The sequence below is a fragment of the Cryptomeria japonica genome, chromosome 6 (assembly GCF_030272615.1).
Source record: "Cryptomeria japonica chromosome 6, Sugi_1.0, whole genome shotgun sequence".
NCBI classification, from domain to species: Eukaryota; Viridiplantae; Streptophyta; class Pinopsida; order Cupressales; family Cupressaceae; genus Cryptomeria; species Cryptomeria japonica.
In genome coordinates this window covers 522130463-522158045 of record NC_081410.1, presented here as the reverse complement: position 1 = coordinate 522158045, position 27583 = coordinate 522130463, and the positions used below count along the sequence as shown (strand labels likewise).

At 36.8% G+C, this 27583-nt stretch overlaps 1 protein-coding gene across 6 annotated transcripts in view; it reads left to right on the top strand.

The window, feature by feature from the left end:
* LOC131067961 (2-oxoglutarate and iron-dependent oxygenase domain-containing protein CP2) overlaps nucleotides 1-27583 on the top strand; it is a 104005-nt gene that overhangs the window by 36632 nt on the left and 39790 nt on the right. For 5 of the 6 annotated variants that reach the window (XM_058003134.1, XM_058003132.2, XM_058003131.2 and 2 more), the window contains 5 exons: nucleotides 8658-8834; nucleotides 8984-9134; nucleotides 9290-9376; nucleotides 21895-22019; nucleotides 22769-22887. In XM_058003134.1, the coding sequence (XP_057859117.1) occupies nucleotides 8658-8834; nucleotides 8984-9134; nucleotides 9290-9376; nucleotides 21895-22019; nucleotides 22769-22887 (659 nt within the window). The remainder of the gene's footprint in view (nucleotides 1-8657; nucleotides 8835-8983; nucleotides 9135-9289; nucleotides 9377-21894; nucleotides 22020-22768; nucleotides 22888-27583) is intronic. The other variant, XM_058003133.2, reaches the window with a different exon arrangement.

Genomic DNA, 27583 nt, shown 5'->3' with positions numbered 1-27583 from the left:
TGAGATAATGCAAATATGAAGTAGTAATGGCTTTGGAAAGGCCCGATCTGCTGATGGCTGCCCCTGATCTGCTCAAACAAGGTGCTGATCATTGCTGTCCCCACCAACCAGCCAAGAAAATACCTTCTTCCTGCAATATAATGGCTGTCAACCTGTCCAAAACTGAAGAATTATGACCCTTGGATGATCTCTCACCCCCGTGGGCCACCAATCTATGAAGGGTTTTCGTCCTCCACAGTAGATCTGAGAATTTCTTCTCCACATAGCTGCTGCTCTCCAAAACAAATGCTTAGGAATGAATGAATGAAACCCCAAATTTGTCTTTTTAACCTTTTTCCTTTTCCCTCCAAAAGGTTTGATCCTTTTTGGAGATTCGCCTTAGCGACATAATATACTTTATGAAGTTTTATTAAATATTAATCTTCCTCTAGGAGGTTCGAACCTCTTGAGGGTTTTATTTCATCATTAGCAAAGACCACCTTTTAAAACAATTATAAGTTGATGCCTCCTAGGGAAAAGTGCCATGGGTCACTTTATAAAGTATTATTATAGTAGCATCACTTTATTTTATTTAAGTAAAATATTAAAGTAATAACTTTAATATTTCATTTTTATTCCTGAATACACCATTTGGTCTCCCAACTGAAAAACTGAAGCTGCTATCCATACTTGGATGATGCTTGAGTGTGGCGGCCCCCACTGCCAGTCAACTCCTACAAATAGGGATTCTCCTTAAAATTAGGAGATCATACTTGATCACCCAAAATGACTCACAAAGCCCTGCCACACTCCATTGGCTCTAGAAAGGCCAATAGACTGATTACCAGTGCCCCCCTAAAAATTAGGGATCTCCCCTAAAACTAGGAACTGCAATTAAAACCTCCAAAATGATTCCTGGGGTCCCCTGCTGCATCCCGTTCAACTCATAGTCAATCCCTAAAAAATAGGTCACCCTCCTAAAATTTAGGAGACTGCCGCAGACTGTCCAGAATGGCTTATAAAGCCTCTACGTAGCTCCACAAGCCCCAAAATGGGTCCCCTTTCCACTCCACTGGCCTACGAGAACCCGATGATAGGCCAATCCCTACTGTAGTTTGAACTGCCTAAGGAGGAGACATTACAATAACACATTTGTTAATACTGTTTTTATCCTTGTTGCTGACTTGCTTTATTAATGATTTGTAATTGTTAACCTCCTTTCTATAGTTGACTCCATCTTTTGCTGATCGATGTCAAAAATCAAACTAGTCACACCTTTTGGATGATGATATGGTTAGCACACAACCACCACCTTAATATTAGTCAAAGACTCCTCTAAGAATCACACATTTGATTCTTTACTAATTGCACCATTTAATAATAAGTTATTAATTAAATCACTCGATCTTCAACAGTAATTAGAGCGCCTACCTTGGTCTTTTATGAATCTTTGTTTACACCTTTTCATTGATGAGTCTCCATACAGATCGCTAACTTTTGCAGATTGTTGATTATTTCAGGTTGCTTTAATAGTTTGAACTTTGGACAACCTACCACCGTGTAGATAGATTGCTGTTATCATTTGTCATAAGGAGGATTGCATGTTTGGAGGATCGCTGATGTCTGAGAGCGATGCTTCACCATATTTTCTTCAGTCGAGTGCATTGTTGATTACTTCAATTGCTGCATAGTCTTCATATTGCTGATTGTTGTTTGTCTTGTAATAGTCAGCCATCCTTTGATAAGTATACTGTATTATAATTCAAGTCGCATCAGCAGCTATATGCATCTGTTAAGTCTTCAATATACTTCATCGTATATAAAAAATGATTAAGTTGCTACCTTAATATTTGCTGTGTATTCTTAAGGAAGTCGCCCCCCTTTAATGCCTGCTCTTTTCTGTAGTATTAATTGTTCCTTAAATAAAGTTGCTTGTCTCACTCAAATAGACCCATTTTTGATATGACAAACAAAACATGGTAAATAGCTCTGTTTTGTATTCTTGTTTTGGGCACCAATAAGTCGGTGACAATAACATTAATCACTGTCTTTGCAGTGCACCCTTTAACAAGGATACGTGGTTGCCTTCATGTTCTTTTCATCCAAAGACGTAGATTGCTGTCATAATTTACAGAATATTACTCTAATCTGTTATCAATATACATATCTCCTTTGATGCAAGTTCCTTTTTGGTATCAATGATTCACCAAACTTGTCCATACATTAAAGACCCTTCTTGACAGAGCTTTGACATCAATAACAATCACCTTTGACACCAATGACGACAATGACAACATTTCCATTTGGATTGTGTATTAAGCTCTTGTTGATATAAATCACAGCCATCCAATTCCTTAACAACTAATAGCATTCTCACCTTTGACATCAATGACAACATTCTAACAGCGTTTCGTGGACAAGGTTTCTTGAGGCCATTTTTTGGGATGACAGGGGATGACAAAGGGGACAACTATACAAAAATATACATACATTATAGAATCATTCATCATATTGACATATACATTATAGAATTCTTAAAACACTACAATCTTCATGTTATCAAACGTTGGATGCATTCTTGTGGATAGTTAGTCAGAGTCTATATACTTGTCATTGAAAGCCAAATAAATTGTTCAAAGCATGTATTGTTTACAGTGTTAGACCCGAGGAAATGTCCCTGAGCTGCCCCCATCTTCGAGACATCCTTGGTATGGGGACGGGGGCAGAAAATATCAGGGACACGTTCTTATGTATCATAGTAGGAAATGATTACGGACTAGAAATCTCAATTTTTTTTACAATTTGAAATGGAAGAGTTATACGAGTTACTAATTTTATTGTTGAGATAGATATTGGATAAGATAGGACTAGCAAAAAACTTTGGATTGGTTAGAGTAAGAATGTTGAATCTGTTTTGCAATGTTTTAGTATGGTCAACAACAAACAAACGAGTGTTCCTATTTTTGTGAGGATTAAACTTTTAAGTTGAGTGGTGTCCTTCCACAATTGTGGAGATGGAGGACATCTTTAGTTCCCTATGCTAGTTTAGTTGAGTGCCTTATGTATGCTATGATCTACACTAGACCAAAAATTGCCCAAGTAGTTGGAGCCTTGAGGTGTCACAATGGCTAATCTTTGATGGGAGCATTGGGTTGTAGTGAAGACCAATTGTTAGTTGATATTCGGGAGTATGTGGATTCTAATTGGGCAAGTGATGTTGATAGTGGGTGGTGTATTGGAGGCTATGTTTAGCCTATTTAGTTGTGTAGTGAGTTAGATGAGCAAGCAATAGGTTGTGGTTGCTTTATCCATGACAAAGGCAATGCACATGGCAGCCACTCATGCCTGAAAGGAGTCCATTTAGCTTTTGATATTGTGTTCAGATGTCGGATTGAGTCAAAGAGTAGTAAAAGGTCATTGCAAGAGAGTGCCATCTATTTAGCAAAGAATCCAACCTTTTATGCATTGACAAAGCATATTGATTTATATTATTACTATTTTGTTTGAGACATGGCAGAGGATGGAAGGGTGATATTGGAGAAAGTTGACACTTTGAAGAATGTTGCAAATACATGAACAAAGTTTGTGAGCATAGAGAGGCTCATATGCTGTTGTGAGATTATTAGATCTCTTGACCCTTAGTAGTTAGTTAATTGTATTGGTGTTACCCATTTGCTCTTGCAATATATATGACAAGTGGGAAAATATTGGGAAAGGTGTCATAAACCTTGCATTTTTTCTTTAATACTAATTAATTGTTAATTGATTGTAAGCCCTCATGGAAAAAGGTGTCTCACCATGACTTGACCATAATTGCCATGTGTATGCTTTCTTATGATGCGTAGACATGTACAAGAGAATATCTTGCCATGTAAGATGTGTAGAGCATCCACGACAATGCAAGTTGTGTAAGAGGATCTATGATGCACACAAGAGTCTGTAAAAGGGGTGTTACACTGTTGACCATCTTATGACACATTTTATGATACCTCTTAAGGCATATTAATATGCCAAAATGGAGTACCTAGTTTGGGGAGGAGATTATGACAACCTATGACATGTAATGACAAGGTGTAGGACATATTCAAAATATAGCCTATTGACCACCTCAACAAGAGTGGCATTGGAGCTTCGGCCGAAATATGATGCCATTTTTAGGTCATAGTTTTGATAAACCACACTTGGTTTGTGGTTTGCGTTTCCCTATTTATATGATCCTAGAGATGGAGGGTTTTGTAGTGAGTTTGCTGGTATAGTTATGTTGTCGGAATTGCTTGAAATTTGTATATTGGTGATTTCTCTTTTAAGGGCTTGAGCTTGGAGATTGCATGCAATTGATTTTGTTGATTGTAATACAATTAGTTTTCCCAATGTATATCATTGTGTTTTAGTTTTTTGTGTGTATCTTATTCTTTCTTATAAATTGTTTTAATTGTATGTTTTGCTCGTCTCTCATGGATTAGTGTAGGAAATGTTACCACAATTTTAGCTTCCTTTCACTCCACCATTGCCAACCTTTGCCTTGGACATAAGGCACAAGCAAACAATATTAAATGTAATCCTAAGTTGCCAATTCGGGTATGGGTGTGGGTACGGGATACATAATCGGGTACGCGGGTACAACAAATTTTTTTCCTTGGGTATGGGTACGGGTACAAGTATATATACACACACATATAATATAATATAATGATATATTAACATAATACAATATATTAGTATATAAATATATAATATATATTAATATATTATTATAATATAACATATATATATATATATTATAATATAACATATATATATATATTATAATATAACATATATATATATATATTATAATATATAAATAATATATCAATGAATATATATAAACACTTGACACTCGACAACATCGCACTAAACAATTATTAAATATCATTGGGCTGGATATGGGGGAGAGCTTGTAGACACTTGCTGCATGGGAATACTACACTAAATGATCTGATCAATGGAATGAACCATATTGAGATGTGCTAGGGAAAAGTTGTTAAAAAAAATACTAGTTTTATTAGAGCTAGTAGGGACAACAGGCGGCGATCCTAGGGCCGCACCTGGCTTGTACTTGGACCCGGCTGGAACCTGGACTGGCACCTGGGCTTCCGATGTAGTTTCCAATAACGTAGAGGTAATCCAAAACAAAAATAAACACTCAAGTTATCCAGCTCAAGGCAAGTCCAACCCTAATAATTTGGAGGTAGTTTGGTGGTTGACCCAAAACCCTTACCTTATATATTATTATACAATTCAAATATTATTATTCCCTCATTACTATAATTTGGTGGTTGACCCAAAATCTCCTACCTTATACCATTTTACAATTCAAGTATTAATATTCTCTCATTACTGTCATGGCCCCATTAATACTTAGTAGTATTATTCATAGTTATTAAATTTTAGTTGACAAAAAACATGTTGGCTTAGAACTGGTTTCTTGGCAACACCTAATCATAAATAGATAACTAGCTAAGATCAACACCTAGTAGTAGCTAATACTGTTAAAGAACAGAGGCTTCCTACTAATCGATTCAATGGAAATTTAACAATTAAATTCAACTCATACAAGGATAATTGAGTTTGACTGACCTACAAAAGCTTTGGAAATCGATGGCAACACACCCTTTAACATTTTACCCTCTCTCTGACTTGGGATGATGTACTTCACAAAACTCAACAAACAACAAGTTAGCCATCAATGATATACTCGACAAACATAATTGAAATCAGAATCTAAATATAACATAATAATAGCCATTAAACTAACATTTGCAGAATTGAAAAATCCTATCTAATCAGCTTATTACATTGTCATTTCTAAGTATAAAAAGACGTTAGGGTTAGTACACTGCAGATCTTGTTTAGATTAGGTGGAAGTGCAAGTTGATATGCAACTTTTGTAGGAATTCAAATGGATCGACATATTTAGGTGCAATATTTGCTGCTTTATTTCAAACTTGATGGAGCTTTTGTAGGGTTTGGCATGAAGGATTCCTTGTCTACTGCTGCAAATTGCTTGGGAGTTGTCCAGTATTGGCATAGCTCTTAGTTGTGTCAGTTGCCTCCTTCAACCTTGGTTTGATCGGTTTCTCCTGTTTTTCCCATTTCCCTCAGCATCTTTGGACCAATGACTACATGATTCTGTAACTTAAATCAACTGGGTAGAGTTCTGTATTTCATTCCATATGATGCCTCAAATGGTGTCATTATGATGGATGAACAATAAGAATTATTGTATGAAAATTTTGCTAATGGCAAGTATCTTCCCTCATATACGGTTTGAAACTTTGATCAATGTAATACGTTCAAAAGAGTTTCTCAACTACTTGGTCTACTTGTGTTTGACTATCAGTTTTTGTATGTTATGTTGTACTCGAATTCAGGGTTGTGTCTAAGGCTGATTGGAGTGTTATCCAAAACTTAAGTGTAATATCCCTTGGCTAATCTGACCCTGTTTTGCTTATATGAACACCAAGGAATATTGTCAAACATTTGGCATACAATGTTTGAAGCCGCTGTAGTGAATTCTTTATTTGTCTTCTTTGGGTTTGTAGGCTGCAAATGAAGTTATGGAAAGCTTCTAACAATGCAAAGTTGTTATAGAAATGATATACTAGCTGTTTTAGACCTTTCCACACATATGTAATGACTGAAATTAACTAGTACAGCTAGTTGACATTAAGACAAACACTTGTCATGCATCCCAATGTATACCTACAGCCATTAGGCATTTAAGCAAACAATTGGCATGAAAGCTAAGTGGCTGATTAATGTTGAATGTTACCATGAATGTGGAATATGCAAATTATATCTCCATTAAACATATGCAACCTCCAAGTATTTCATGATATAATCATAATAGAAAATGATGCAATGAAGTAATGATTTTCTAATACAATGACCATAGATAGAAAACCTGGTATTTCAATGGCTGCCTTGATATATTGGTTTGATTCTCCTCATATGCAAATCCCTTGTCAAATATATATAGCTGTTCAACCTTTCTAAATCCCCTTCTGTAGAACTCAAACTACTGTAGCGCACTGTTCACGGCACTGTAGCGCACTGTTCACGGCACTGTAGCAGTGGATGAAAAAACTTGCAATCTGCTCTTAAAACCTTGAATAACTTGTTGATAATCTCTCCCAACAAGCATGATATAACTCCATGTGCCAAAGAAGGATGATTCACAACCAACTATAAATGTTCTTCAACAATAAACTTCAAACCCTTGTAGAAAACTTCACCAATTTGCACAAATGAAAGAACTGAAGTATTCTTTCCCACAACTGCAATAATTCAGGTGTTATTTCATACCTTCAAAATTGCTATCAATAGGAAGTTTTCGTTTCCTATGATCAAAGAAGAAAATTGCGAAAGCCCTAGGCTCCACAATAAAAATCAATCAAAATACTATTCATCAACTGGATGCCGAGAATGAACTCTTGCCTTTCCTTTTATTCTTTCCTTAAGAGAGCTCAAACATCTTCCTGAACAATGTGGGATAAAAGATTTATTCCCACATTAAATTATTCACTTAACGCACTTTATTATATTAAAGTGACTTTATTATTATAAAGTTTTTTTAGAACTTTATAATAATATTAAAATATTAAATTAATCACTTAAGTCACTTAAACTTTAATATCTCTTGATGTACTTGTCTGATTGCTAAGCTGTCTGAGTCAGGAGTCGACTCTCCCTGTTCTCCATGTGATTGGATGCCTGTCTAAAAATAGAAACCCTGAATAGTGACTTACTATAAATAGTAAGTATGTGGAACTGAGTCTAGAAATAGCTGAAAAAGCCCAATCAAGGTCGACACTGCCAATAAGCTCTGCTCAAGTGTCTTTCTATTAATAGGAACCCTGACTCTCCCAAAATAGTAACTTACTATAAATAGTAAGTGTGCCAATCTGAGTCAAAAAACCTGTGCAAAGGCCAAAACCTGAATCCAACTGAAGAGTAATGTCTCTAATCACCAAGTAACTGCCACACGAGGCCCTCTATCAATAATTGTTAGCCTACGAGGGTCAAATGATAGGCTAATTCTTACAAACTCTGATGCTCGCAAAATGGGGACATTACATTAAGGCTGATTGGAGTGTTATCCAAAACTTAGAAGTCATTCTGGTATTCCTATCTTATATTATTCTTTCTGGGACACCATGTGATCAACAGATTTGTTTTACAAACCTTCTTGCTAAAGTGGGTGAGTCATCCTTAAGGTTCACAGAGGTGTAATGAGCAACCTTTGTAAGTTTATTGACTACCACCTAAATTATGTCATGCTTGTAGGGTGTTAAATGTAATCCTTGTCTGGAGTCCATATTTTATAGTTTGCCCCTTATATTCAGGTATGTCATGGGAATAGAGCAACCCTGTTGGATGTATATGTTCTAGTATTGCCCTTCGAGGTGATCAGAGCATAATTGTCCTGTAGTGTTGCACTTACAAATCACGATTAAATATAAATAGTTTTCAGTGCCTTCAGTACCTAGTTTTAAATGTTTGATATTCTGCAGTACTAGGGTTAACAGACAGATGTGGTATTTTTATAAGATAAAAGGATATACATTTCAACTATGAATTATATTTACTGCAAACTACCCTTTTATGGTTCCTGACACTGTTATTCTGTTTCACAGCCTCTACATAAAGATTTACGTACCATGAACCCCCTCGACTACTGCGTACAGACTTTTATTGATGCCGTTAAGGAGAATACACAAGAGAGCTTTAGACGAATAGTTATGGAACCCTTACCTGGAGTGTATGCATTTGATTTGCTTCAGAAAGAATTTTGCCAGTTACTACTAGATGAAGTAAGTTCTCAGTACACCTGTGGAAATTGGCAGACTGAGGTTTAGCTTTGCTTCAATCTGCTGTATTTCAAATTTTAATACCTGATACAAATTTTGTGTCTACCTTCGCATTAATTTTGTTCTTTATTTGTACATATTTGAATTCCTAGGTGGAGAATTTTGAGAAGTGGGTTGATGCTACAAACTTTGATGTTATGAGACCGAATACAATGAACAAATACGGAGTTGTGCTAGATGATTTTGGATTTGACAATATGCTTGATAAACTGATGATTGATTTCATTAAACCTTTGGCATCAGGTGTGTGTGTTTGCTATAAGCTTTTAGTTTTAGTTTGCCTTCTACCATTAACATTTCCATTCCTTCATGCCTAAAGATGTGAAGTATTTTCTAATCTACTTCTTTTCAAAATTGGCATTTGAATGAAAATGTGACCTCATATTTTGGCTTTGCAGTTTTGTTTCCAGATGTTGGTGGCTCAACTCTTGATACACATCATGGTTTTGTTGTCGAGTATAGCAAAGAACGAGATCTTGATCTTGGTGTGTGCTTTGCTTCCCTTCTTCTTTTTCAATTGTTATTTTTTCCAGTTTTGGTCAAGGTAAAGGCCTTTAGTACAATTCAGAATATATGATAACATAGAGCTGTTAATAGTTTTTAAATGCATTGGAAATTTGCTAGAATTATTTTCTGATGCTACTACAGTGAAATCTTTTGACTAATACACAGAAATATAAAGGGTTTTCTCTTGGTATCTGATGAATCTTTATTTAATTTGAAAATAATGTCTCTGTTTACTTGGTTATACAAGTTATGTTGTTTGTAACTCTTCTATATTGATGGGTAAATGAGGGTAGAAGGGAACCATGGCCAGTGGGACACAAATGGAATCCACTCTCTAGGTACTAAATATGTGTTTTTCATTGTCTCTGGATTAACATTTTGAAGCTTGATTGTACTTGGAGCTTGCCCAACGGTTGTTAGGGGTTGGAGAGGGAAGAAGAGTTTGAACCCAGGTCTTCATTGTGTAAATGCTCTATCTTTACCACTCAGCTTAGCCTGTTGGTTTTGTGTGTTTGTAACTCTTACTGTTATGTTTATTATGCATTTTGGTAATTTTTTCATTTTTGTGATGGCACTTATAAAAATTATTTTCTTTAAGTTTTAATTTTGTTGTTCATGGTGAATGTAATGGCATGCATTGCAATTCAGAATATGTGAAAGCATTTGTATTCCATGTGGATGTGTCTATGGCCCTCAAACCTCCATCGCCATGTCCAATGGTGTTTCAGGTATGGGGGGACAGCAGGGGATGTGGTAGCACCCCAAAATTTTGGTCAATTTTGCCCTACATTGTCTTGGTTTAATGTCTATCATAAGACCTAGTAGGACCTTAAACTCTAAACGCTTGGCTATGCAAATTACTTTTGTTCTTAAAGCTCAGCGTTATATTTTTAAGTTGACCAGCGGTGATAGGTTTCCGGTTTTTAGTCACAATGTTATGTCATCTAGGTCTCGTCGGTCATTGGCCCTCTTTCCTAGTGACTTATCTACCCGGTAAATGCCTTTTCCTAAGTCTTGATGTTAGATTTTCTTTAAATACTTTGAGATCAGATCGACGGTTTGCGGAGCCCCGTGGCCCTCTGACATGTCAAAGCCATCTAGCCCCCAAGAGATTGCAAACCGTCCGATTAGAAATGGGCCCGTTGGAGGTTGGAGATGTGTCAATCACATTGGAACCTTTTCATTGGAGCAGGGCCTCAGGGAGCCAGAGATGTCAAAGCCTTGTCACACCCTCGACATCTTGCGATGGTAATACTTGTCCAGGTGGAGCCCATTGTAGAGAAAGGCTTAGTGAAGGTTCATGAAGGGCTTGATCTTTTAATCATGACTGTTCATTCTTGAGCGACTATTGTTGATTAATGGTGCATTTTCAAAAGTAGCAAACGGTTACAAATATGAAATTTGCTTGCACATTAATGAGGATTAATGGTGAAGTGACTGCAGTAGTTGAGGTGATAACCATTGTGAGCCATTATAAGCATCTATAGGACTGTTTCATTCCACCTGTAAATGTAAAATAGACTGTTATTGTTTATGTGCAATCAGATTTAGTGTAGCTTCAAATTTCTGTTATATTAGAGTCAGATCGAAGAAATGAAGAACCGATTAAGTCTCTTATCGATTTGCCTCTGTAGGTATGAAGGCAAATGCATATATATGTCACCGATCTTTTTCTGTTTTGTTATGTACTACGAACACCAAGTAACAATATGGAGGATGGCGTATATATGCGATTGTCTTCATGGAATCGTGCCCCCACAAGGGGTCGCGATCCTATGTGGAACCATGTGGTTCCACATAGGGTCGTGACCCCTGTGTGGAGCCACGATCCTCTACACTGGCGTTCATAACTTTAACCAACTTAAATGTTTGCAAGGTTAATCTGTTAGTTAAACACTAACTAAATTCCAATCTTATTTAAATCGTAAATAACAAAATTAGTATTTTGTGCGCTTGATACAATTTAGTTATGACTGAGACTATAATTTAACACTCCCTCTTAGTCTTAGGAGTATAGGCCTAAAACTTTAATTGAGTTCATCACTAATCTCATGAGAGTCACATCACCTAGGTGTGAAGTATCAACGTGTGATACTAAGGATATACTCACTTTGATATCCAAGTTTAAGTATCAGCCTGTGATACTAAGGATATACTCACTTTGATATCCCTGTTATAGTATGTGCACTGACATTAATCCGCTTACATAATGTCTACTATAACTTATCATATTATTGATATTCAAATTGTCAGTTTATATGATCTTCCAAACATTTATAAGATCGTCACCTTACAATGTTAAAATACAAGTGTTCATTAACTAAAGAATCATCATCCTTTAGGAATGAACACAAGGAAAGGTTACATACTTCATATACTCAAATATATGACCAAGAAGTTTGCATAATTTTAGACATCAATTACATTTTAACCATACCAAGATACCTCCTGAAGTGATCAATTTCCACTCTTGCTAGGGGTTTGGTGAGAATGTCAGCTGTTTGATCTCCTGTATTGACATATTCTAGTCTTATTACCTTTCTCTCTGTCATGTCTCTTACATAGTGATATGGGATCTCAATGTGCTTGGATCTATCATGGAAAACTGGATTCACTGAAAGTTTAATGCAGCTCTGATTGTCACAATGAATGATAGTAGGCTTCAGACTTTCACCAAACAGTCCTACAATCAATTTCCTTATCCATACGACTTCCTTAGCTGCCATGGATGCAGCTATATATTCAGCTTCTGTGGAGCTTTGAGCTACGGATTCTGCAGATCCAAGATACCATAGCTGATCCTAAGCTGAAACAACATCTTGAAGTGCTCTTCCTGTCTATCACGCTTCCAACCCAGTCTGAATCAGAGTATCCATGTAGGTTCAATGCAGTGTGTTCATAATGCAGTCCATAGTCCAAGGTACCTTGTAGATATCTCAATATATGCTTTACTGCAACCAAATGTATTTCTTTGGGTTCAACCATGTGTTGACTGAGTGCATTTACTGCATAACATATATCAGGTCTGGTATTGATTAGGTACATTAATGATCCAATAATCTGTCTGTATAATGTTGGATCTGCAAATTTGGAATCTGCTATAGCCTCTTTTAGTTTATGTAGGTTTGTTTCCATAGGAGATGACATTGGCTTACAATTCATCATTCCAAATCTCTTTAGAATGTCAGTGGTGTATTTACCTTGATTTAGATAAATACCATCTGGTTTTTGCCATACTTCTAATCCAAGGAAATAATGGAGTAGACCCAAATCCTTCATCTCAAACTCTGAAGCTAGTTCTTGTTTGCATTTTGCAATGAGATGATCTTCGCCTGTAATTAATAAGTCATCTACATATAATATGAGTATCAACATTTCACCTTTGATTATTTTGAAATACAGATTTGGATCAGCAATGTTCTTAGAGAAACCTATCTCTAATAAGTAACTGTCAATTCTTTCGTACCATGCTCTGGGACCTTGTTTTAATCCATACAGTGCTTTCTCTAACTTGCATACATGTGTTTTAGCATTATTTACCTCAAATCCCTCAGGTTGCTCTATATATACTTCTTCTTCAATTGTTCCATTCAAAAATGCAGTTTTTACATCCATTTGATGAACTTTCCATCCTTTAGATGTTGCTATAGCTAGGATTGTTCTGACAGAAGTGTATCGTGCAACAGGTGCAAATGTTTCTTCATAGTCAATTCCTTCCTTCTGTGAGAAGCCTCAAGCAACAAATCTTGCCTTATGTTTTTCTATACCGCCATCAGCAGCATGCTTAATTTTAAAGAACCATTTAGAAGATACAACTGATTTTCCTTTAGGTCTAGGCACAATTTTTCACACATCATTCTTTAAGATAGATTGATATTCTTCTATCATCGCATCCTTCCATACTTGTTGTTTAAGAGCCTCTCCGACACTTGAAGGTTCAACATTTATCAGGTCTGTCATTAGACTAACATAGCTAGAGAACTTTGAAGGTCTTTTGCTTTCTCTAACTGTTCCTCTAGGTGCTGCAAAGGATTCTGCTTCCTGTACTGTTTTAGTGGCCCATAGTGGTCTCTTCCTGGGATTCTCTGTTGTAATGTTCTCAAGTTCCGAGGTGATATCCTCAGGATGCTCCCTCTGAGTTTCAGAAAGAGAATCTTCTTCCAAATTAATGGAATTAGTTGGGATTTCAGGTGTGATGGAACTCCTTGTTCTGTTAATAGCTATATCTTCCTCAAATATGACATCTCTGCTTAATTCTATTTGTCTTTGACCAAGGATGAATATTCGGTAGGCTTTAGATGTTTCACTATATTCTACAAAAATCCCTTTCTGTCCAGTAGGTTCTAATTTAGTTCTTTTCTCCTTAGGTACATGAATATAAACAGGACATCCAAATATTTTGAGATGGCTAATATCAGGTTTAATTCCAGTAAAGACTTCTTCAGGAGTTTTGTCACCAATATGAGAGTGAGGACATCTGTTTTAAATGTATACAACGGTATTAGTGGCTTCTCCCCAAAGTGCAGTTTCTAGGTTTTGATCTAACAACATAGCCCTTGCCGCTTCTACTGTTGTTCTATTTTTTCTTTCAACAACCCCGTTTTGTTGAGGATTGTAAGGTACAGTGAACTCCCTCTTAATCCCAACATCTTTACAAAACTCTTTAAATACTTCTGATGTGTATTCCCTACCATTGTCAGTCCTAAGAGTTTTGATTTTCCTACCAGAGTGATTTTCTGTAATAGATTTGAACTCTTTAAATTTCCTAAGAATATCTTCAGATTCTTTACTTTTAAGGAAATAAATCCAAGTTTTCCTAGAAAAATTGTCTACAAAGATTACATAGTATAATGCGTTTCCTAGTGATGGTTCAGACATAGGCCCACATAAGTCAGAGTGAACTAGTTCTAGTACTCCTTTAGTTTTTCTAGAACTGCAGGGAAAAGAGCTTTTAGTGTTTTTCCCTAGTGCACATCCTTTACAAACATCTGAATGAATTCGCTTTAGTTTAGGTAGTCCTGTGACTAATTTCTCCATAGAGGGTAGAGCACGAAAATGTAAGTGCCCTAGTCTTCTATGCCAAATTTCCGCTTGATCTATGACTTCATGAAGTAAGGTTTGATTTGGCTCATTACACAATTCATATAGGTGTCCTTGTCTGTAACCAATCACTTGTGCTCTTTTGAAGGTGGATGTTTTTGGCCATGCCATTACCTTTCCTTCTATAAATGAGACTCTATATCCGTCATCCTGAAGTGCAGAGATAGAGACTAAGTTCCTTTTGATGCCTGGTACAAATAGTACCCCAGTGAGTTGGATTGAGATTCCAGACTTCAGTCTGATTGTACATGTTCCAACACCTTTTATAGGATGTGTAGAGTCATCCCCTATTGTTACCTCTTCATTTGATCCCTCTTCTATTGAGTCTAGTAATTCTCTGAATCCGGTGACATGTTTTGACGATCCACTGTCTATCACCCAAGTGTTAGACTTGTTTGAAGCTTGACTTGATAGTGCTGAATATAATACAAACTTCTCAGATTCAAGTTCTGTGTTCCTCTCTACTTTGGCGAATGATGCCCGCTGTTTTACTTTATCAAGACAATTAAATGACATGTGTCCGTACTGATCACATCTATGACATTGGATTTTTGACATGTCTTTCTTATGAAAGCATTTCCCATGATGGGATTTTCTCTTCTTGAAGTTTCTCTTCTTGCCTTTCTTACGGGAGTCGGTATTCAAAATGTGGAGGTCCTCATCTTTAGTTTTGTGATTTCTCCCTTTCATTTGCCTTGACTCTTCAAGGAGGCAGTCATCCCTTAGTCGATCAAATTCTGTAAATTTATCCTTTGCATTTATGCCTTGTTTGAATGATTCCCAGGATTCAGGTAATCCATCTAGAGTAATCATTGATAGTTCTTGCTTCTCGACATGATAATCAAGTTTTTGCAGTTGATCTCTGAGTGAACCTATCCTCATGAAGTATGAGTTTATTGTTTCACCGTTATTTATACTTATGTGGTTCAACTGTCTTTTTAGAGCTAGGGTTTTGCTCGGATTGTTTATCTCATACGTCCTTTCAAGGGTTTTGAACATTTCATAAGCGTTGTCATATTTTAATATAAGTGGTATTATGTGATCCCTTACTGCATCTATCACGATTTTTACAGCTTTATCATTTCCTTCATTCCACACGGTTTTCTCAGGTTCGTCTGCAGGTTCGGGCTTGTCTTCTTTTAAGAATTTGATTACTTTGTTCTCTTTTAATACTATCATAATTCTGACTTTCCAAGCCACAAAATTTGCTGCTCCTTCGAGTCTGTCCTCGAATCTGATTGTGTTTGCCATTTTAGAAATCTTCGATTTGATATGTAAACTTCGCTTTTAGTCTATTCGGATCTTAAGTAGTTAGGCTTTGATACCATGTAAATGTAAAATAGACTGTTATTGTTTATGTGCAATCAGATTTACTGTAGTTTCAAATTTCTGGTATATTAGAGTCAGAGCGAAGAAATGAAGAACCGATTAAGTCTCTTATCGATTTGCCTCTGTAGGTATGAAGGCAAATGCATATATATGTCACCGATCTTTTTCTGTTTTGTTATGTACTACGAACACCAAGTAACAATATGGAGGATGGCGTATATATGCGATTGTCTTCATGGAATCGTGCCCCCACAGGGGGTCGCGATCCTATGGTTCCACATAGGGTCGTGACCCTTGTGTGGAGCCACGATCCCCTACACCGACGTTCATAACTTTAACCAACTTAAATGTTTGCAAGGTTAATCTGTTAGTTAAACACTAACTAAATTCCAATCTTATTTAAATCGTAAATAACAGAATTAGTATTTTGTGCGCTTGATACAATTTAGTTACGACTGAGACTATAATTTAACACCACCAAACTGTTTTCATTCGATGAATTGTCTAAATTGAGCTCTGAGTGAAGTTGCAAATATAATTAGGGTTTTTCACAGGCGACAGAGCTGAACATGATTCCATTGGTGAGTTTTTTAATTTCTCAACTCTCATATGTGATTCTGGTCTAGTTTGCAGGTTTATTTGAAGTGTGCATAGTGGGAGCAAGCTAGATAGATTTTAAGTGACTTCTGTAAACCCTAGTTGTAGAGTGCAAAACCCTAGTTAGTCAAAATGAGCAGAAAGCCTCCAAGGAAGATTGATTAGGACTTGATCAAGCAGTTGCAAGGTAAAAGAGCTCCATATCTAGTATGTGGGCCAGGAGGTCCGAAGGATAGATTGCTCGATAGCTTACATGGTGTCAGGATGCCAAGGTCCCAAAAGCAGGGTGGGATTTGGTTCAACACTGATATTAGAAGAGAGGCTCGAAGATTCCTATGAGGAATGGGTGGGAGCTTGGTTTGGGCAAGCTTGTTGTGCCAAATGTTAATGTTGATGTTGATTTCATGAAGGTTTTGGTGCAGAGATATGATGTTGGACGAAAGGCTATTGTCTCTGCAGGTGGGTAGGACATGATAAATATTAACAATTTCACATCTCAGATTGTTTTGGTTTGAATAGAGCAAAATTGTCAACAACTGACTTGAGGGAGTTTGAGGAGAATTGCAAAGTTCATGATAAATTGTACAGGGTCAAGTGGATCCCCAATTTCAGATGGAAGAGAGGATATAGGAAGCTTGTTCCCTTTTCACAATTTGAGAAAGAGCCCTTTTCTGTTGACACTGTTTGAAGATTACTTCGTCAAGACATACTACAGTCTATGTCTGGTGTAAAGTGAAGATGCAAGGGACAAGATGCCAATTGACAATGTGTATGGCACCTAAAATAGTACAATGTTTTTAGGCACATCCAGCCTACAAGTCTTCACACCTTCATGGGTTCACTCTTCTTTTGAAATATGCTTTTTTCATCATCTTGCATTTTTTATGGTTGCCTTGAACACCTCCAAAACCTCCAAAACTCTTTTTAAGATTGCAAAGATGGGAACAAGAGGCATCATGAACAAACCAACAAACACCCCCAACAAGAAATTGCAAAGAATATTGGCTATTTACACATTCAAATTTGAGGATGAAAACCTAGGGTTTTGTATAGATCAAAGGATGAAACCCCCATAGATCTCATGGTGAAGGACAAAAACCCTTTGATTGAAGGAGTAGTCTCACATAGAGGTCGCATTCTAGCTTTAATGGTGGTGATCACCCACGACAATTTACTCAACGTAGTTGTTGAGGGTAAAATTTCTGCACTCACCATCATTATGGGCTATTGTAGTGAGTGGGCCGTCGTGCTGATTCATTTTGTAAGAAAAAATTGTAAATTTACCTTGCAGTCTTGAAGGCCTTGTAAAATTTTAAATTCTTTGTTAATGTAAAATGGTGCCCAAATCCTTTTTAGTCAATATTGGTAAATGAATTTGAAGTTGTCTTTTACCCTATGTTATGAAAGCTATCTCACAATATTAGGGTTTTTGTTATTTGCATAAATGTTACGAAATTGTTTTAAGTTTTTATAGAGTTGAGTTGAATAGCTTAGGGTTCGTCATTTTAGGGTTCAGAAGGCCAAAATTTAGGATTTTTTGGGTTGTAATTGCAATGGGGAAATATCTCTATAATCTAGGGTTTCAAGGTTGGGTTTGGATTAATTAAATTGAATATGGGGAAACCAAAATATTTATCTTAATGTTTAGGATTTCTAAGGCTTGTATTTAAATATTGTTCCAAGACATTACAGGCAATGGTTTGTAAGCATGAAGCAAATAAGAGATCAAAGCTTGCAGGTTCACAGGGGTTGGATTGAGGAGAGAAATGTGTTAAATATTGTATTGTTGTTTTTGAAGGTTAATACATACTTGGTGCTCTCTTTGCTGGTGTAGTTTTTTTCTAAAAGGGTTTCCCCACATAAATTTGGTGTTGCAGTATATATCTATGGTTTGCTGATTTCATGTTCTTTCCATTTCCATTCACATATTTGGCTTAATACATGTTCAGTAAAATCTGTATAAGTTTATGTTGCTGCAATAGTTTCACTATGTTTTTCAACAAGAATCCCCTCAAACATTCAAGTCCCAAGAATTGTAAGTAGTGGGAAAACAGTTGGTAATGTGAGCTTGTTGAGATTTGCATTATGAAACAGAGGTGCAAGAGGACCCCCAATGTTAGGATGCTATAAAGCCACAACCGCTAGAGTGAGAACTAGGATTTTTGGGAACCCTAACTATAAGATTGCAAGGAAGAGCAATACCTCACCAATTTGTGCTTGTCTGCACATGTACCATAAGTTTCTAAAGGGCATAGAATGCCCTCGATAGTGACAAGATGAAAGAGATAAGTAATCAATCTAGTAGGTCTGGGATCACCATAGAGAGACGTGTGCCCTAATTTGGAGATTTTGAAGAGAAAAAATGTCAAGCATCTTTGACTAGGACAGTGGAAGAAAGTGGAAAGGGATCCATCTTAATCTCTCTATAGATAGTAATACTTCCAACAAAATGCATTGTAGACTTGACACTAGAAAACAAAATGCTCCTTAGATTTTTCCTCCTACAAAGACAACATCACTACATAAAATATGGTGGTCCATCTCAACTCACATCTGATGGAAACTCACCCATAATTAGCTTAGGGGAATCCTCAAACTATGAGACCAATGATGCTAAAGATAAGTGGGCTAAATAGTTACCCCATCAACAACCTATAAGAAATGCTCCACATAAAAAGCTAGAGGTTGAGAGAAGTTAAAGGGGAGGTCCAAGTGACTTGGATGTACTTACGGCAAATACCCTATGTGATGAATTGATTAAGTAGCTTTCTCCTTGGAAGGAGATGATGAGGAGCACATAAAGAGTAATTGAATGGAGGGATATTTTCGAGATCTAGAAGGATTGCATAAAGAGTATAAATTAGAGAAATGAATAGGGGTGTCAGATCTAGAAGTGGAATCAACTTCATGATTAAGTTTAATTTCCAAGGTGAAGTTTCAGGTAGTGCAACAAGAAATTTGAATTGAAGTTTGACTTTAGAAGCTAGAAATGGATCCTTTTCATTGAGTGAAATGGGTTGAGAGAAATTTGTAGAGGGGCTGTGCTCTATCTTAATGCTTCATGTGGAAGTTGTCTTGCTTTTTTTTCATTCATTAAGTCGAAGCTTTAGAAAGATTGAAGGCCTTTTCCTTGGCTTTGAAACACACCCATAATTAGCTTAGGGGAATCCTCAAACTATGAGACCAATGATTCTAACGATAAGTGGGCTAAATAGTTACCCCATCAACAACCTATAATAAAAGCTCCACATAAAAGGATAGAGGTTGATAGAAGTTAAAGGGGAGGTCCAAGTGACTTGGATGTACTTATGGTAAATACCCTATGTGATGAATTGATTAAGCAGCTCTCTCCTTGGAAGGAGATGATGAGGAGCACATAAAGAGTACTTGAATGGAGGGATTTTTTCGAGATCTAGAAGGATCACATAAAGAGTAAAAATTAGAGAAATGAAAAGGGGTGTTAGATCTAGAAGTGGAATCAATGTTTGCTGCTATATCTGATAAATTAAGTACAGGAAATAATAATACAAATGATAATGTATACCAGACACGGCAGTAAAATATATCTTTATTTGCACATGCAGTTGTTACAAAGAAGAAGACCTGAGATGGTCGGGCAAGGATTACAATTGATCTGAATATACCGTACTACTTTCCTTGGAGTACACAACACATTTGAAGAACCCGATGGTTGCCGAGAGGAACACAGCCGTCAACCAACCAACACATTAACTACCCGAGAGTGACAATCCACTTAATACAAATAATTAGTACATTTGCAAATAACAAATATTATCAAACATAACAATAGGCATTTTATGCCGACTACAATCAACTTCGTGATTAAGTTTAATTTCCAGGGGTGAAGTTTCAGGTAGTGCAACAAGAGATTTGAATTGAAGTTTTACCTTAGAAGCTAGAAATGGATCCTTTTCATCGAGTGAAATGGGTTGAGAGAAATTTGTAGAGGGGCTGTGCTCTATCTTAATGCTTCACTTGGAATATTTATTGCTCTTTCTTCATTCATAAAGTCGAAGCTTAGAAAGATTGAAGGCCTTTTGCTTGGCTTTGAAAGATTGAATGCCAATGCTTATTCTTAAATTTATTGTAGCAGAAATATTAAGACTATAGATTGTGGTGCATAGGGGAATGATTGGAAGAATTTATAAGTTCTCTACAAACTATTCACACAACAAGCTTAAAGTTAAGGAAGTAGTTAAAATCTTCTTATTGAGAAGATCTTGCGATTTAAAATTTGATGTATTAGGGAAATAGATAGAGGGCACACGATTACTTTTGAGTTGGACTGGGCACAACTTGATTGGTTGCATGATGTTTGCCCTATTCTTCCTTTTGCCAATGTATACCTCATCATGCCCCTTCTCAAGATATCATTCCATGCGTGAATGTTTATAAAGATTTGCCATTGGGTGAGGTAAACTATACAAAATTCCTATGTTGAGTATAGTGTTTCAACCTTTGGGAGTGACCATTGTAATTGTTGAAGAGGAAAATGAATTTAGTGTGTTGGATTTAATTTTGAGCTGTTGACAAAGATGAATGGGGAGAGTGATGTCCTGCAAATTATTGAAAAAGAGTTTGCAATGCATGTTGTTGGATCTTTGTGCCATCTAGATGGTTGTGTGAAGAGGACTATTTAAGGGGAGGTGCTAGAAGGGAAGGATATGTGTGAAGAGGAATGTTGAAGGGAAGGATTAGCTTGCTGGGAGGAGGTGGGCTTATAAAGATTTCAAATTTCAAAATTTGTTTAAATAACTAAGAATGTGTTTTCGTATTGGTGCAATGACATAGTCACTTCAATGCCAGCTTTGTACCTTGCCTTTGTGGGGTAGAATAGTAGCATGTTTGGCCAGGATATCAGTAACCCAATTACAATTACACAGTTGATGATGAACCTATATGCTTTTGAAAGGCTCTAGTAGAGCTAGTATTGCAACTAACTCTATGAAAGAGGCTGAGGCAGCGGTGGCTGTTGCAGGGAAACAAAAGGTCGATCAAGGTTCCAGATTTTAAAGTCCTTCCATGTAGAGACTGGATGAAAATCCTAACATTTGTCTGTTTGGATTAAAGTTTAGTACTATATTTTTTTTATACTTCTGTCTATTGAAAACTCTGAACAATGAAATCAGAAAATTTTAATTTTTTATTGCTATATACAGGCACATATACATATACATATACATATGGACTGCCCTCCACAAAACTTGCTCTACTGCCCCCTCCCATCCCTCTCCCCAAAATGCCATAGGGCATAGGTTTCCTTGGCTTTCTGTAATTTAATGATTGATATGCATGGACTTGGGAATATAGAATATTGCATGTTTAAAATCTGAATGCATGAGATTAGAATGGGCTACATGGTTTTCAACATATCTGTATTTAACTCTATATGTTTTTGTTTTTGGTGATTTAACATTTATATTCCTGGTTGGGTTTCTCATGTCTGCAGGTTTTCATGTGGATGACTCAGAGGTCACTTTAAATGTTTTCTTGGGAAAGCAATTTACTGGTGGGGAACTTTTTTTTCGTGGTGTACGTTGTGATAAACATGTCAATGATGAAATTGACACAGAGGTGAGAGTTAAGGGAGACATCTTAAATAGGACAGTTTGTCTTAAGCTCCCTTTTCTGAGACGCCATGTTTTTATTATTTCCAAGCCACATGTTCTCCGATTGTGGTATAAGAACTTGATATCCTAATAGGATTCATGCATAGGTCTTCCACATGGACTGGTTTTCTCAATTTTTGGTAAGTGTAGATGTTGCTTGGAGGATCCTTTAGACCAATATGGCCAATGACTTAGGATGTGATATAAAAGAAACTGAAATTTATTAGCATCTTCAACATCCAAGAAAAATGAAGGTAGTTAAAGGTCTTCAGATAATCAAAAGTCGGTCAAGAAGACTCCAAAGAGCATACTTGATTACAATACAGAAGTACTGAGGTTAAAAAATCCCTAGATTATGAAAGGCATTGAACACAACACTAAAGAAATGTAAAAATGATATGATAGGGAAACTCAAAGCATTTAAAGTTTTAAACCCTGAACCATAGGAGCAAGTCAAGTACAAAAAAACTTGAGTGGTTAGACCCCTCAAAGAAGCAGACCTGATGAAGATAAAAGTGGGTGAACAAGCAATTGACAAATATCCAGACTATAACAGTGCTTTAGATACCTAGTCTGAATGATATCCAGGAGAACCATGTTCTAGTTCTTTGTTTTTTTAAGTCACTGTATAAATGAAAATCATAATCTAATTATTTGAAGCTGCAACAGCCGAGATGTCTTTATTATAAAAGTTGTCATTCCCCTGTTTTGTAGGAAATTTTTGAGTATTCTCATAATCCAGGCTATGCTGTTTTGCATGCTGGTCGCCATCGTCATGGAGTAAAGGAAATTGCATCTGGTCACAAGACTAATTTGATTCTTTGGTGTAGAAGGTTAGCAACTTAGCATAGCCTTCCAAAACTTTCTGCTATGTGCTGTGCTTATAGTATAATTGGAATCTTTGTTTTGTGTTGCCTTTTGTTAATTGTTTGTATTGCAGGAAGAGTGTTTCCATGTTTTTGCCTTGGTCTTAATTTATATTAGATAAATATTAAATAGTTTAATGATTGATGAGACATTTAAGATAATTGGAGTATTTTTTCTTGGCTGGTTTTGCTTTTGTATGTTTGATATTTATCGAATTTACCCATATTGGGAGAAAAGCCCCTGGATCTGGCCATGGTTAGTTCCCAGTTTGTTCCCAATCAGGTCTGGGCAGGTTTTTTTGATTTTTTGGAATTGGCTGCTCTGCACATAATTGTTACTGCCTCTGATAATATCTGCACCTTTCTTGTCAAGGTTGGTGGTAGGACTCCATTGACATGGCATAAACATTACTTTCCTGTCAAGTTTTCTGCTGAGCAGCCATTGAAATTTGATGTCATAAACATTACTCTTCTACTGCTCATTCATGGAGAGAATAATTGGGGAAAGCTGATGATTATGTGCATAAAAATAATGGTGTTATCATTGTTAGCACTCTTGTTTTAATCTGTATGCAGCTTTTTTATGTTTTAAGTTTTTTGGGAATTATACAGTTTCTGGGAGGTTTTATGACTTGTCTTTTACCAGCAAGTCTTGGAATATGTTACCCGCTGCTGCACGTTAGTAAAAACAATACATGTTTTACTTTTCAACTCCTTTAAAGTGCCCACACTAAAGGGACCTGTTGGTGTACGTTTTATCTTATACCTAACATTAGAATAAAATACCACAAGGATACTCTATCCTCTCCTGAACAAAATCACTACTTGTGCCAAGATTGCGAGAAGACCACAAGGAGACTCCAAGGTCTATATGTGCGAACAAGCGACTTTAGTGGGATAGCTTCTTGGGTAGTGTATGCTGAAAATCTCAAGGGGGACTTATGTTTGAAAATAGTATTATTCTTAGGTTGAACTTAGGCAGATTTAACAATGTTTTTTGCACTATGTTTTTTGGATTTTTTTTAGGACTTCAAAGAAAAGATAAAAAGGATGAGGGTTTAGGGATTCTATGCTACTTCTAAGCTATTCCTATGAACTCAAGATACAGTAATGACTGGGTGAAACCGGTAACGACGCTCTGTTTTGCCACACTCAGACAACAATGCAAAGCGGGTGCAATCTTCTAAGGTTATGCTTAAGATTTTCATACTTAGGAAGAATACCAATAATTGAACAATATCATTCCAAGTAGAAGTTAAACATCTATATTAAAAAGCTCAGGCTAACTTTGTACATTGAAAGGAAATCATCCATCCAACAAAAGTATGAGCAAGATTTCACCAATCATTACTTATTAGATCTATCATTCATCTAACAACTTAAAAACAAATTACTTAAGCAAATCTAATCTAATTGTTGAAGGGAGTATGTAACCATGCAACCATTTAGCAATAAATAGATTTCAAAACAATACTGATAATGAATATTTTATTACTCAAATAGCTCTGTGCAACAATTTCATAAATCTCTCCACAACACAATGAAATGAGAGAATGTGGGTTTATATAGAGTTTTGAAAGAAAAATGAATGGCCGAGATCGATCTAAGATCAACGGTTAAGATCTAAACAACCCAACACTAGATAGAGTTCCCAAAATAATATCAAAGATCAATTACAAAAGAGACTAGTGGCGCAAGATGCTATTTTTAGGATTGTATCCCTTTCCTTTGATATTCATTGAACTTGGACACAATTCGGTCCACTTCCTCCATTGTGACATGTGGCAATAGGTTAACCTTGAATTCCAATCCTTCTAAGTCATTTGCACAAAGACCAAAGGTGAATTCCCAGTCTAGTTGCTGCTTCTGAAAGGCATCTTTGATGGAAAGGAGGTTTGATGCTTTAGCTAGGTTGCTCTTCAAGACCGGTCCTATGATGGCAAAGAAGATGTCCTGTGTTTTGATCTTCAGATTTTCCAATTGCATATCCCTTTCTCTGATGGTTTCTTTCTCAAGTATTTCTGCAACCATAAGGAAAATCTTATCCTAAATGGCCCTTATCTGTTCTTCTATTTTATTTGTATCAATCTTCACCTTTTCCAAGACCTCATTCTGTGCAACCAATGTCCAGAGCCAACTGTGAAAATCATAAGCTGCCCCTCCTTCAATTATTTTCTGATTAACCAACTCTTGGGATGAGATTCCTTTGAGTTCTCGAAGGCATGGAATGATTCTTTCGCGGACATCTTGGAAGTCAGCCCACATTTTTACCATGTTATCAATCCTGGTAAGCAAAGAAGAAGTTTGCTCATATGCTGATGATATTTCTTCTACGAACTTGGCTGCCTCTTCTTTTGTACTTTCCATCCAATCCGTGGTTTCTCTGGTTGTCACTGCATCTTCCTTAGAACTTTTGACTACTTGTTGTGAATCCAAAAGTAAGAGAGCTTCTGGATTGGCTTGATCAAGTGGTTTAGTAGTTAACTGCCAAATATACTCTTTCAAGCGCTCTACTTCTCTCTTATGCTCATTCTTCTTTTCTGTCTCCTCATCCAGTTTTGCCTTTTTGGAAGCAACTGAATTATCTAAGTCATCTTTTGCTTGGGTCTTTGTGATTTGGCCTAAGTCAAAAGTGGTGATCTCAAACTCATGAGGAGCAATGTCTCCCTTTGCTTTTGTTCACCTTAGGCACAGCTATATGCACTGTGTGGTTGCCTGTCTCATCTCTTTGGATGGTAGGATATCTCTTGGCTGGCTTCTTCACAACAGTTTGCTCTAACTTGGCCAAGAAGTCTGTCATGTCATCCTCTTCCTGTTCTTCTACTATTGGCGTGTTCATCTTCAATCTTTCTTTCAGCCATTCAGGAACAATGGGTTGCTCAATGCCTTCTACCTCTTGGTCATCCTTTGTTTCTATGTCACGTGCAATCCCCCGGAGAGCAGAAATCATCCCTTCTTGGATCTCTTCCTCTTCAATATCTGTGTCATGCTCCAATTCTAGGATTTCTGTGCCAGTAGGTGATGGTGGTTGTTCATCTTCCCGATCGACTAATTCTACATTTTCCTCATGAACTGAAGAAGGAATTTCTATTTCAACCAATGGTTCATCAATATATAATATGTATTTCTCATTCCTTGATGTGGTGGAATGAGATGATTCTATCCTTTGCCTTTTCTAAGCAGGTTCTTCATTCTCAATTACCTCACCCTTCCTTTTAGCATTCTCGCTTGGTTTGGCATTTTGTGTTGCGTCTTCATTTGAAGAATATCCTTCTGCTACTCCCATTAGATTATATGTCAAAGCTATATTCTTCTACTTCAGCCTATGACACTGCTAATTAACCCACCACCTACTATATTTCATGATTGGCCGCATAAGGGTGGTTAAGTTTGCATGATCTGGCTCTGACCACTTGATAGGAGGAAGAGGTGCATGCTCATCAAAACCAGGTTGAGTATGCTCTCCATTATCTTCTTATTGATCTGGTACGAGAAAAGGTTGAGTTTCTCTGATAAAATTTGCAGATAGCGTGGAATGTAACCTTTTCCTAATTTTGTACTCATCTGCAACATTTGCCCAGAAATCTTCTATATCTACTCTATGCCTGAATCTTTCCTCCTTTACTGATCTGATGTTATTGTGAGGATCATAATTGGTTCTGGACTGGTAAAAGGTAAAAGGATACCACTACATTTCAAGTGTGGCATCCTCAGCTGCCTGTGCAGTTGAACAAGATTCTTTCATGTTTCCAATGAAGAATGGAAAAGATATGGCTGCCTTTTGCCTTACTTTTTTGAAACTTTGATATGTTTCCAACTGTCTGAGAACTTCCAATGGGACCATCCTATTGGTTGGGTTGATTGGCAATCGGTAAGGGCAACCAGTGAAACCTTGGATTCTGATATAGGTGAACTTCGTAGACTAGATAAACCAGGATCCATATCAGCTGATCAAACTTTTGGATTCATGAGAAAGTTTGTTACGAGTACCTCCTTGCAGTGTTCTTGTTATGTACATCAGGAATGCGTCATGGGCTCAAAAAATTTTCTGCTTGAGCTGCAGTTGAGGATAACAATCATATGATTGGAATTCATTCTCACCACCTCCTACTATGCCTTTGCAAATCAATCCTGAATATCTGTAAGTTGCGGCCAACAGATAAATTATGTAGGAGCTCATGTGGAATGTTTTTGTCCTTTCCAAGTTCATCTACTGTTCGTAAATGTTATCACTGATTATGCGGGACCAATTGAATATCTTGATTCGTGATGTGATTTCATCCATGAAATAGTACATCCATGTCTCAAATAGCTGACCCTTTGGGCTGCTCATTACTCTATTCAACAACAGGATGATATCACCATACTCTTCCTTGAAGAATGGACGCACTAAATACTTCGGCACCTTTCCTTGAGGTCTTTTCTTTTCAAGCCAAGACTTGTTTACATTTGCAAAGCAAAGTTCAGACTGACTATCATAGACTCTCTGGGCTTGCTCCTTAGTTTTATAGGTGGTTTTACTGTCCTTTGGTATACCAAATGTTTCCTGGATGGACAATTCTGAAAGATTAGCTAGGACTCTTCCATCTGGTGCAATGATTTCTCTAGATTGTGCTTTATAGTGCAAGGCACATTTGACAATCAGCTCGACACACTCTTTGGC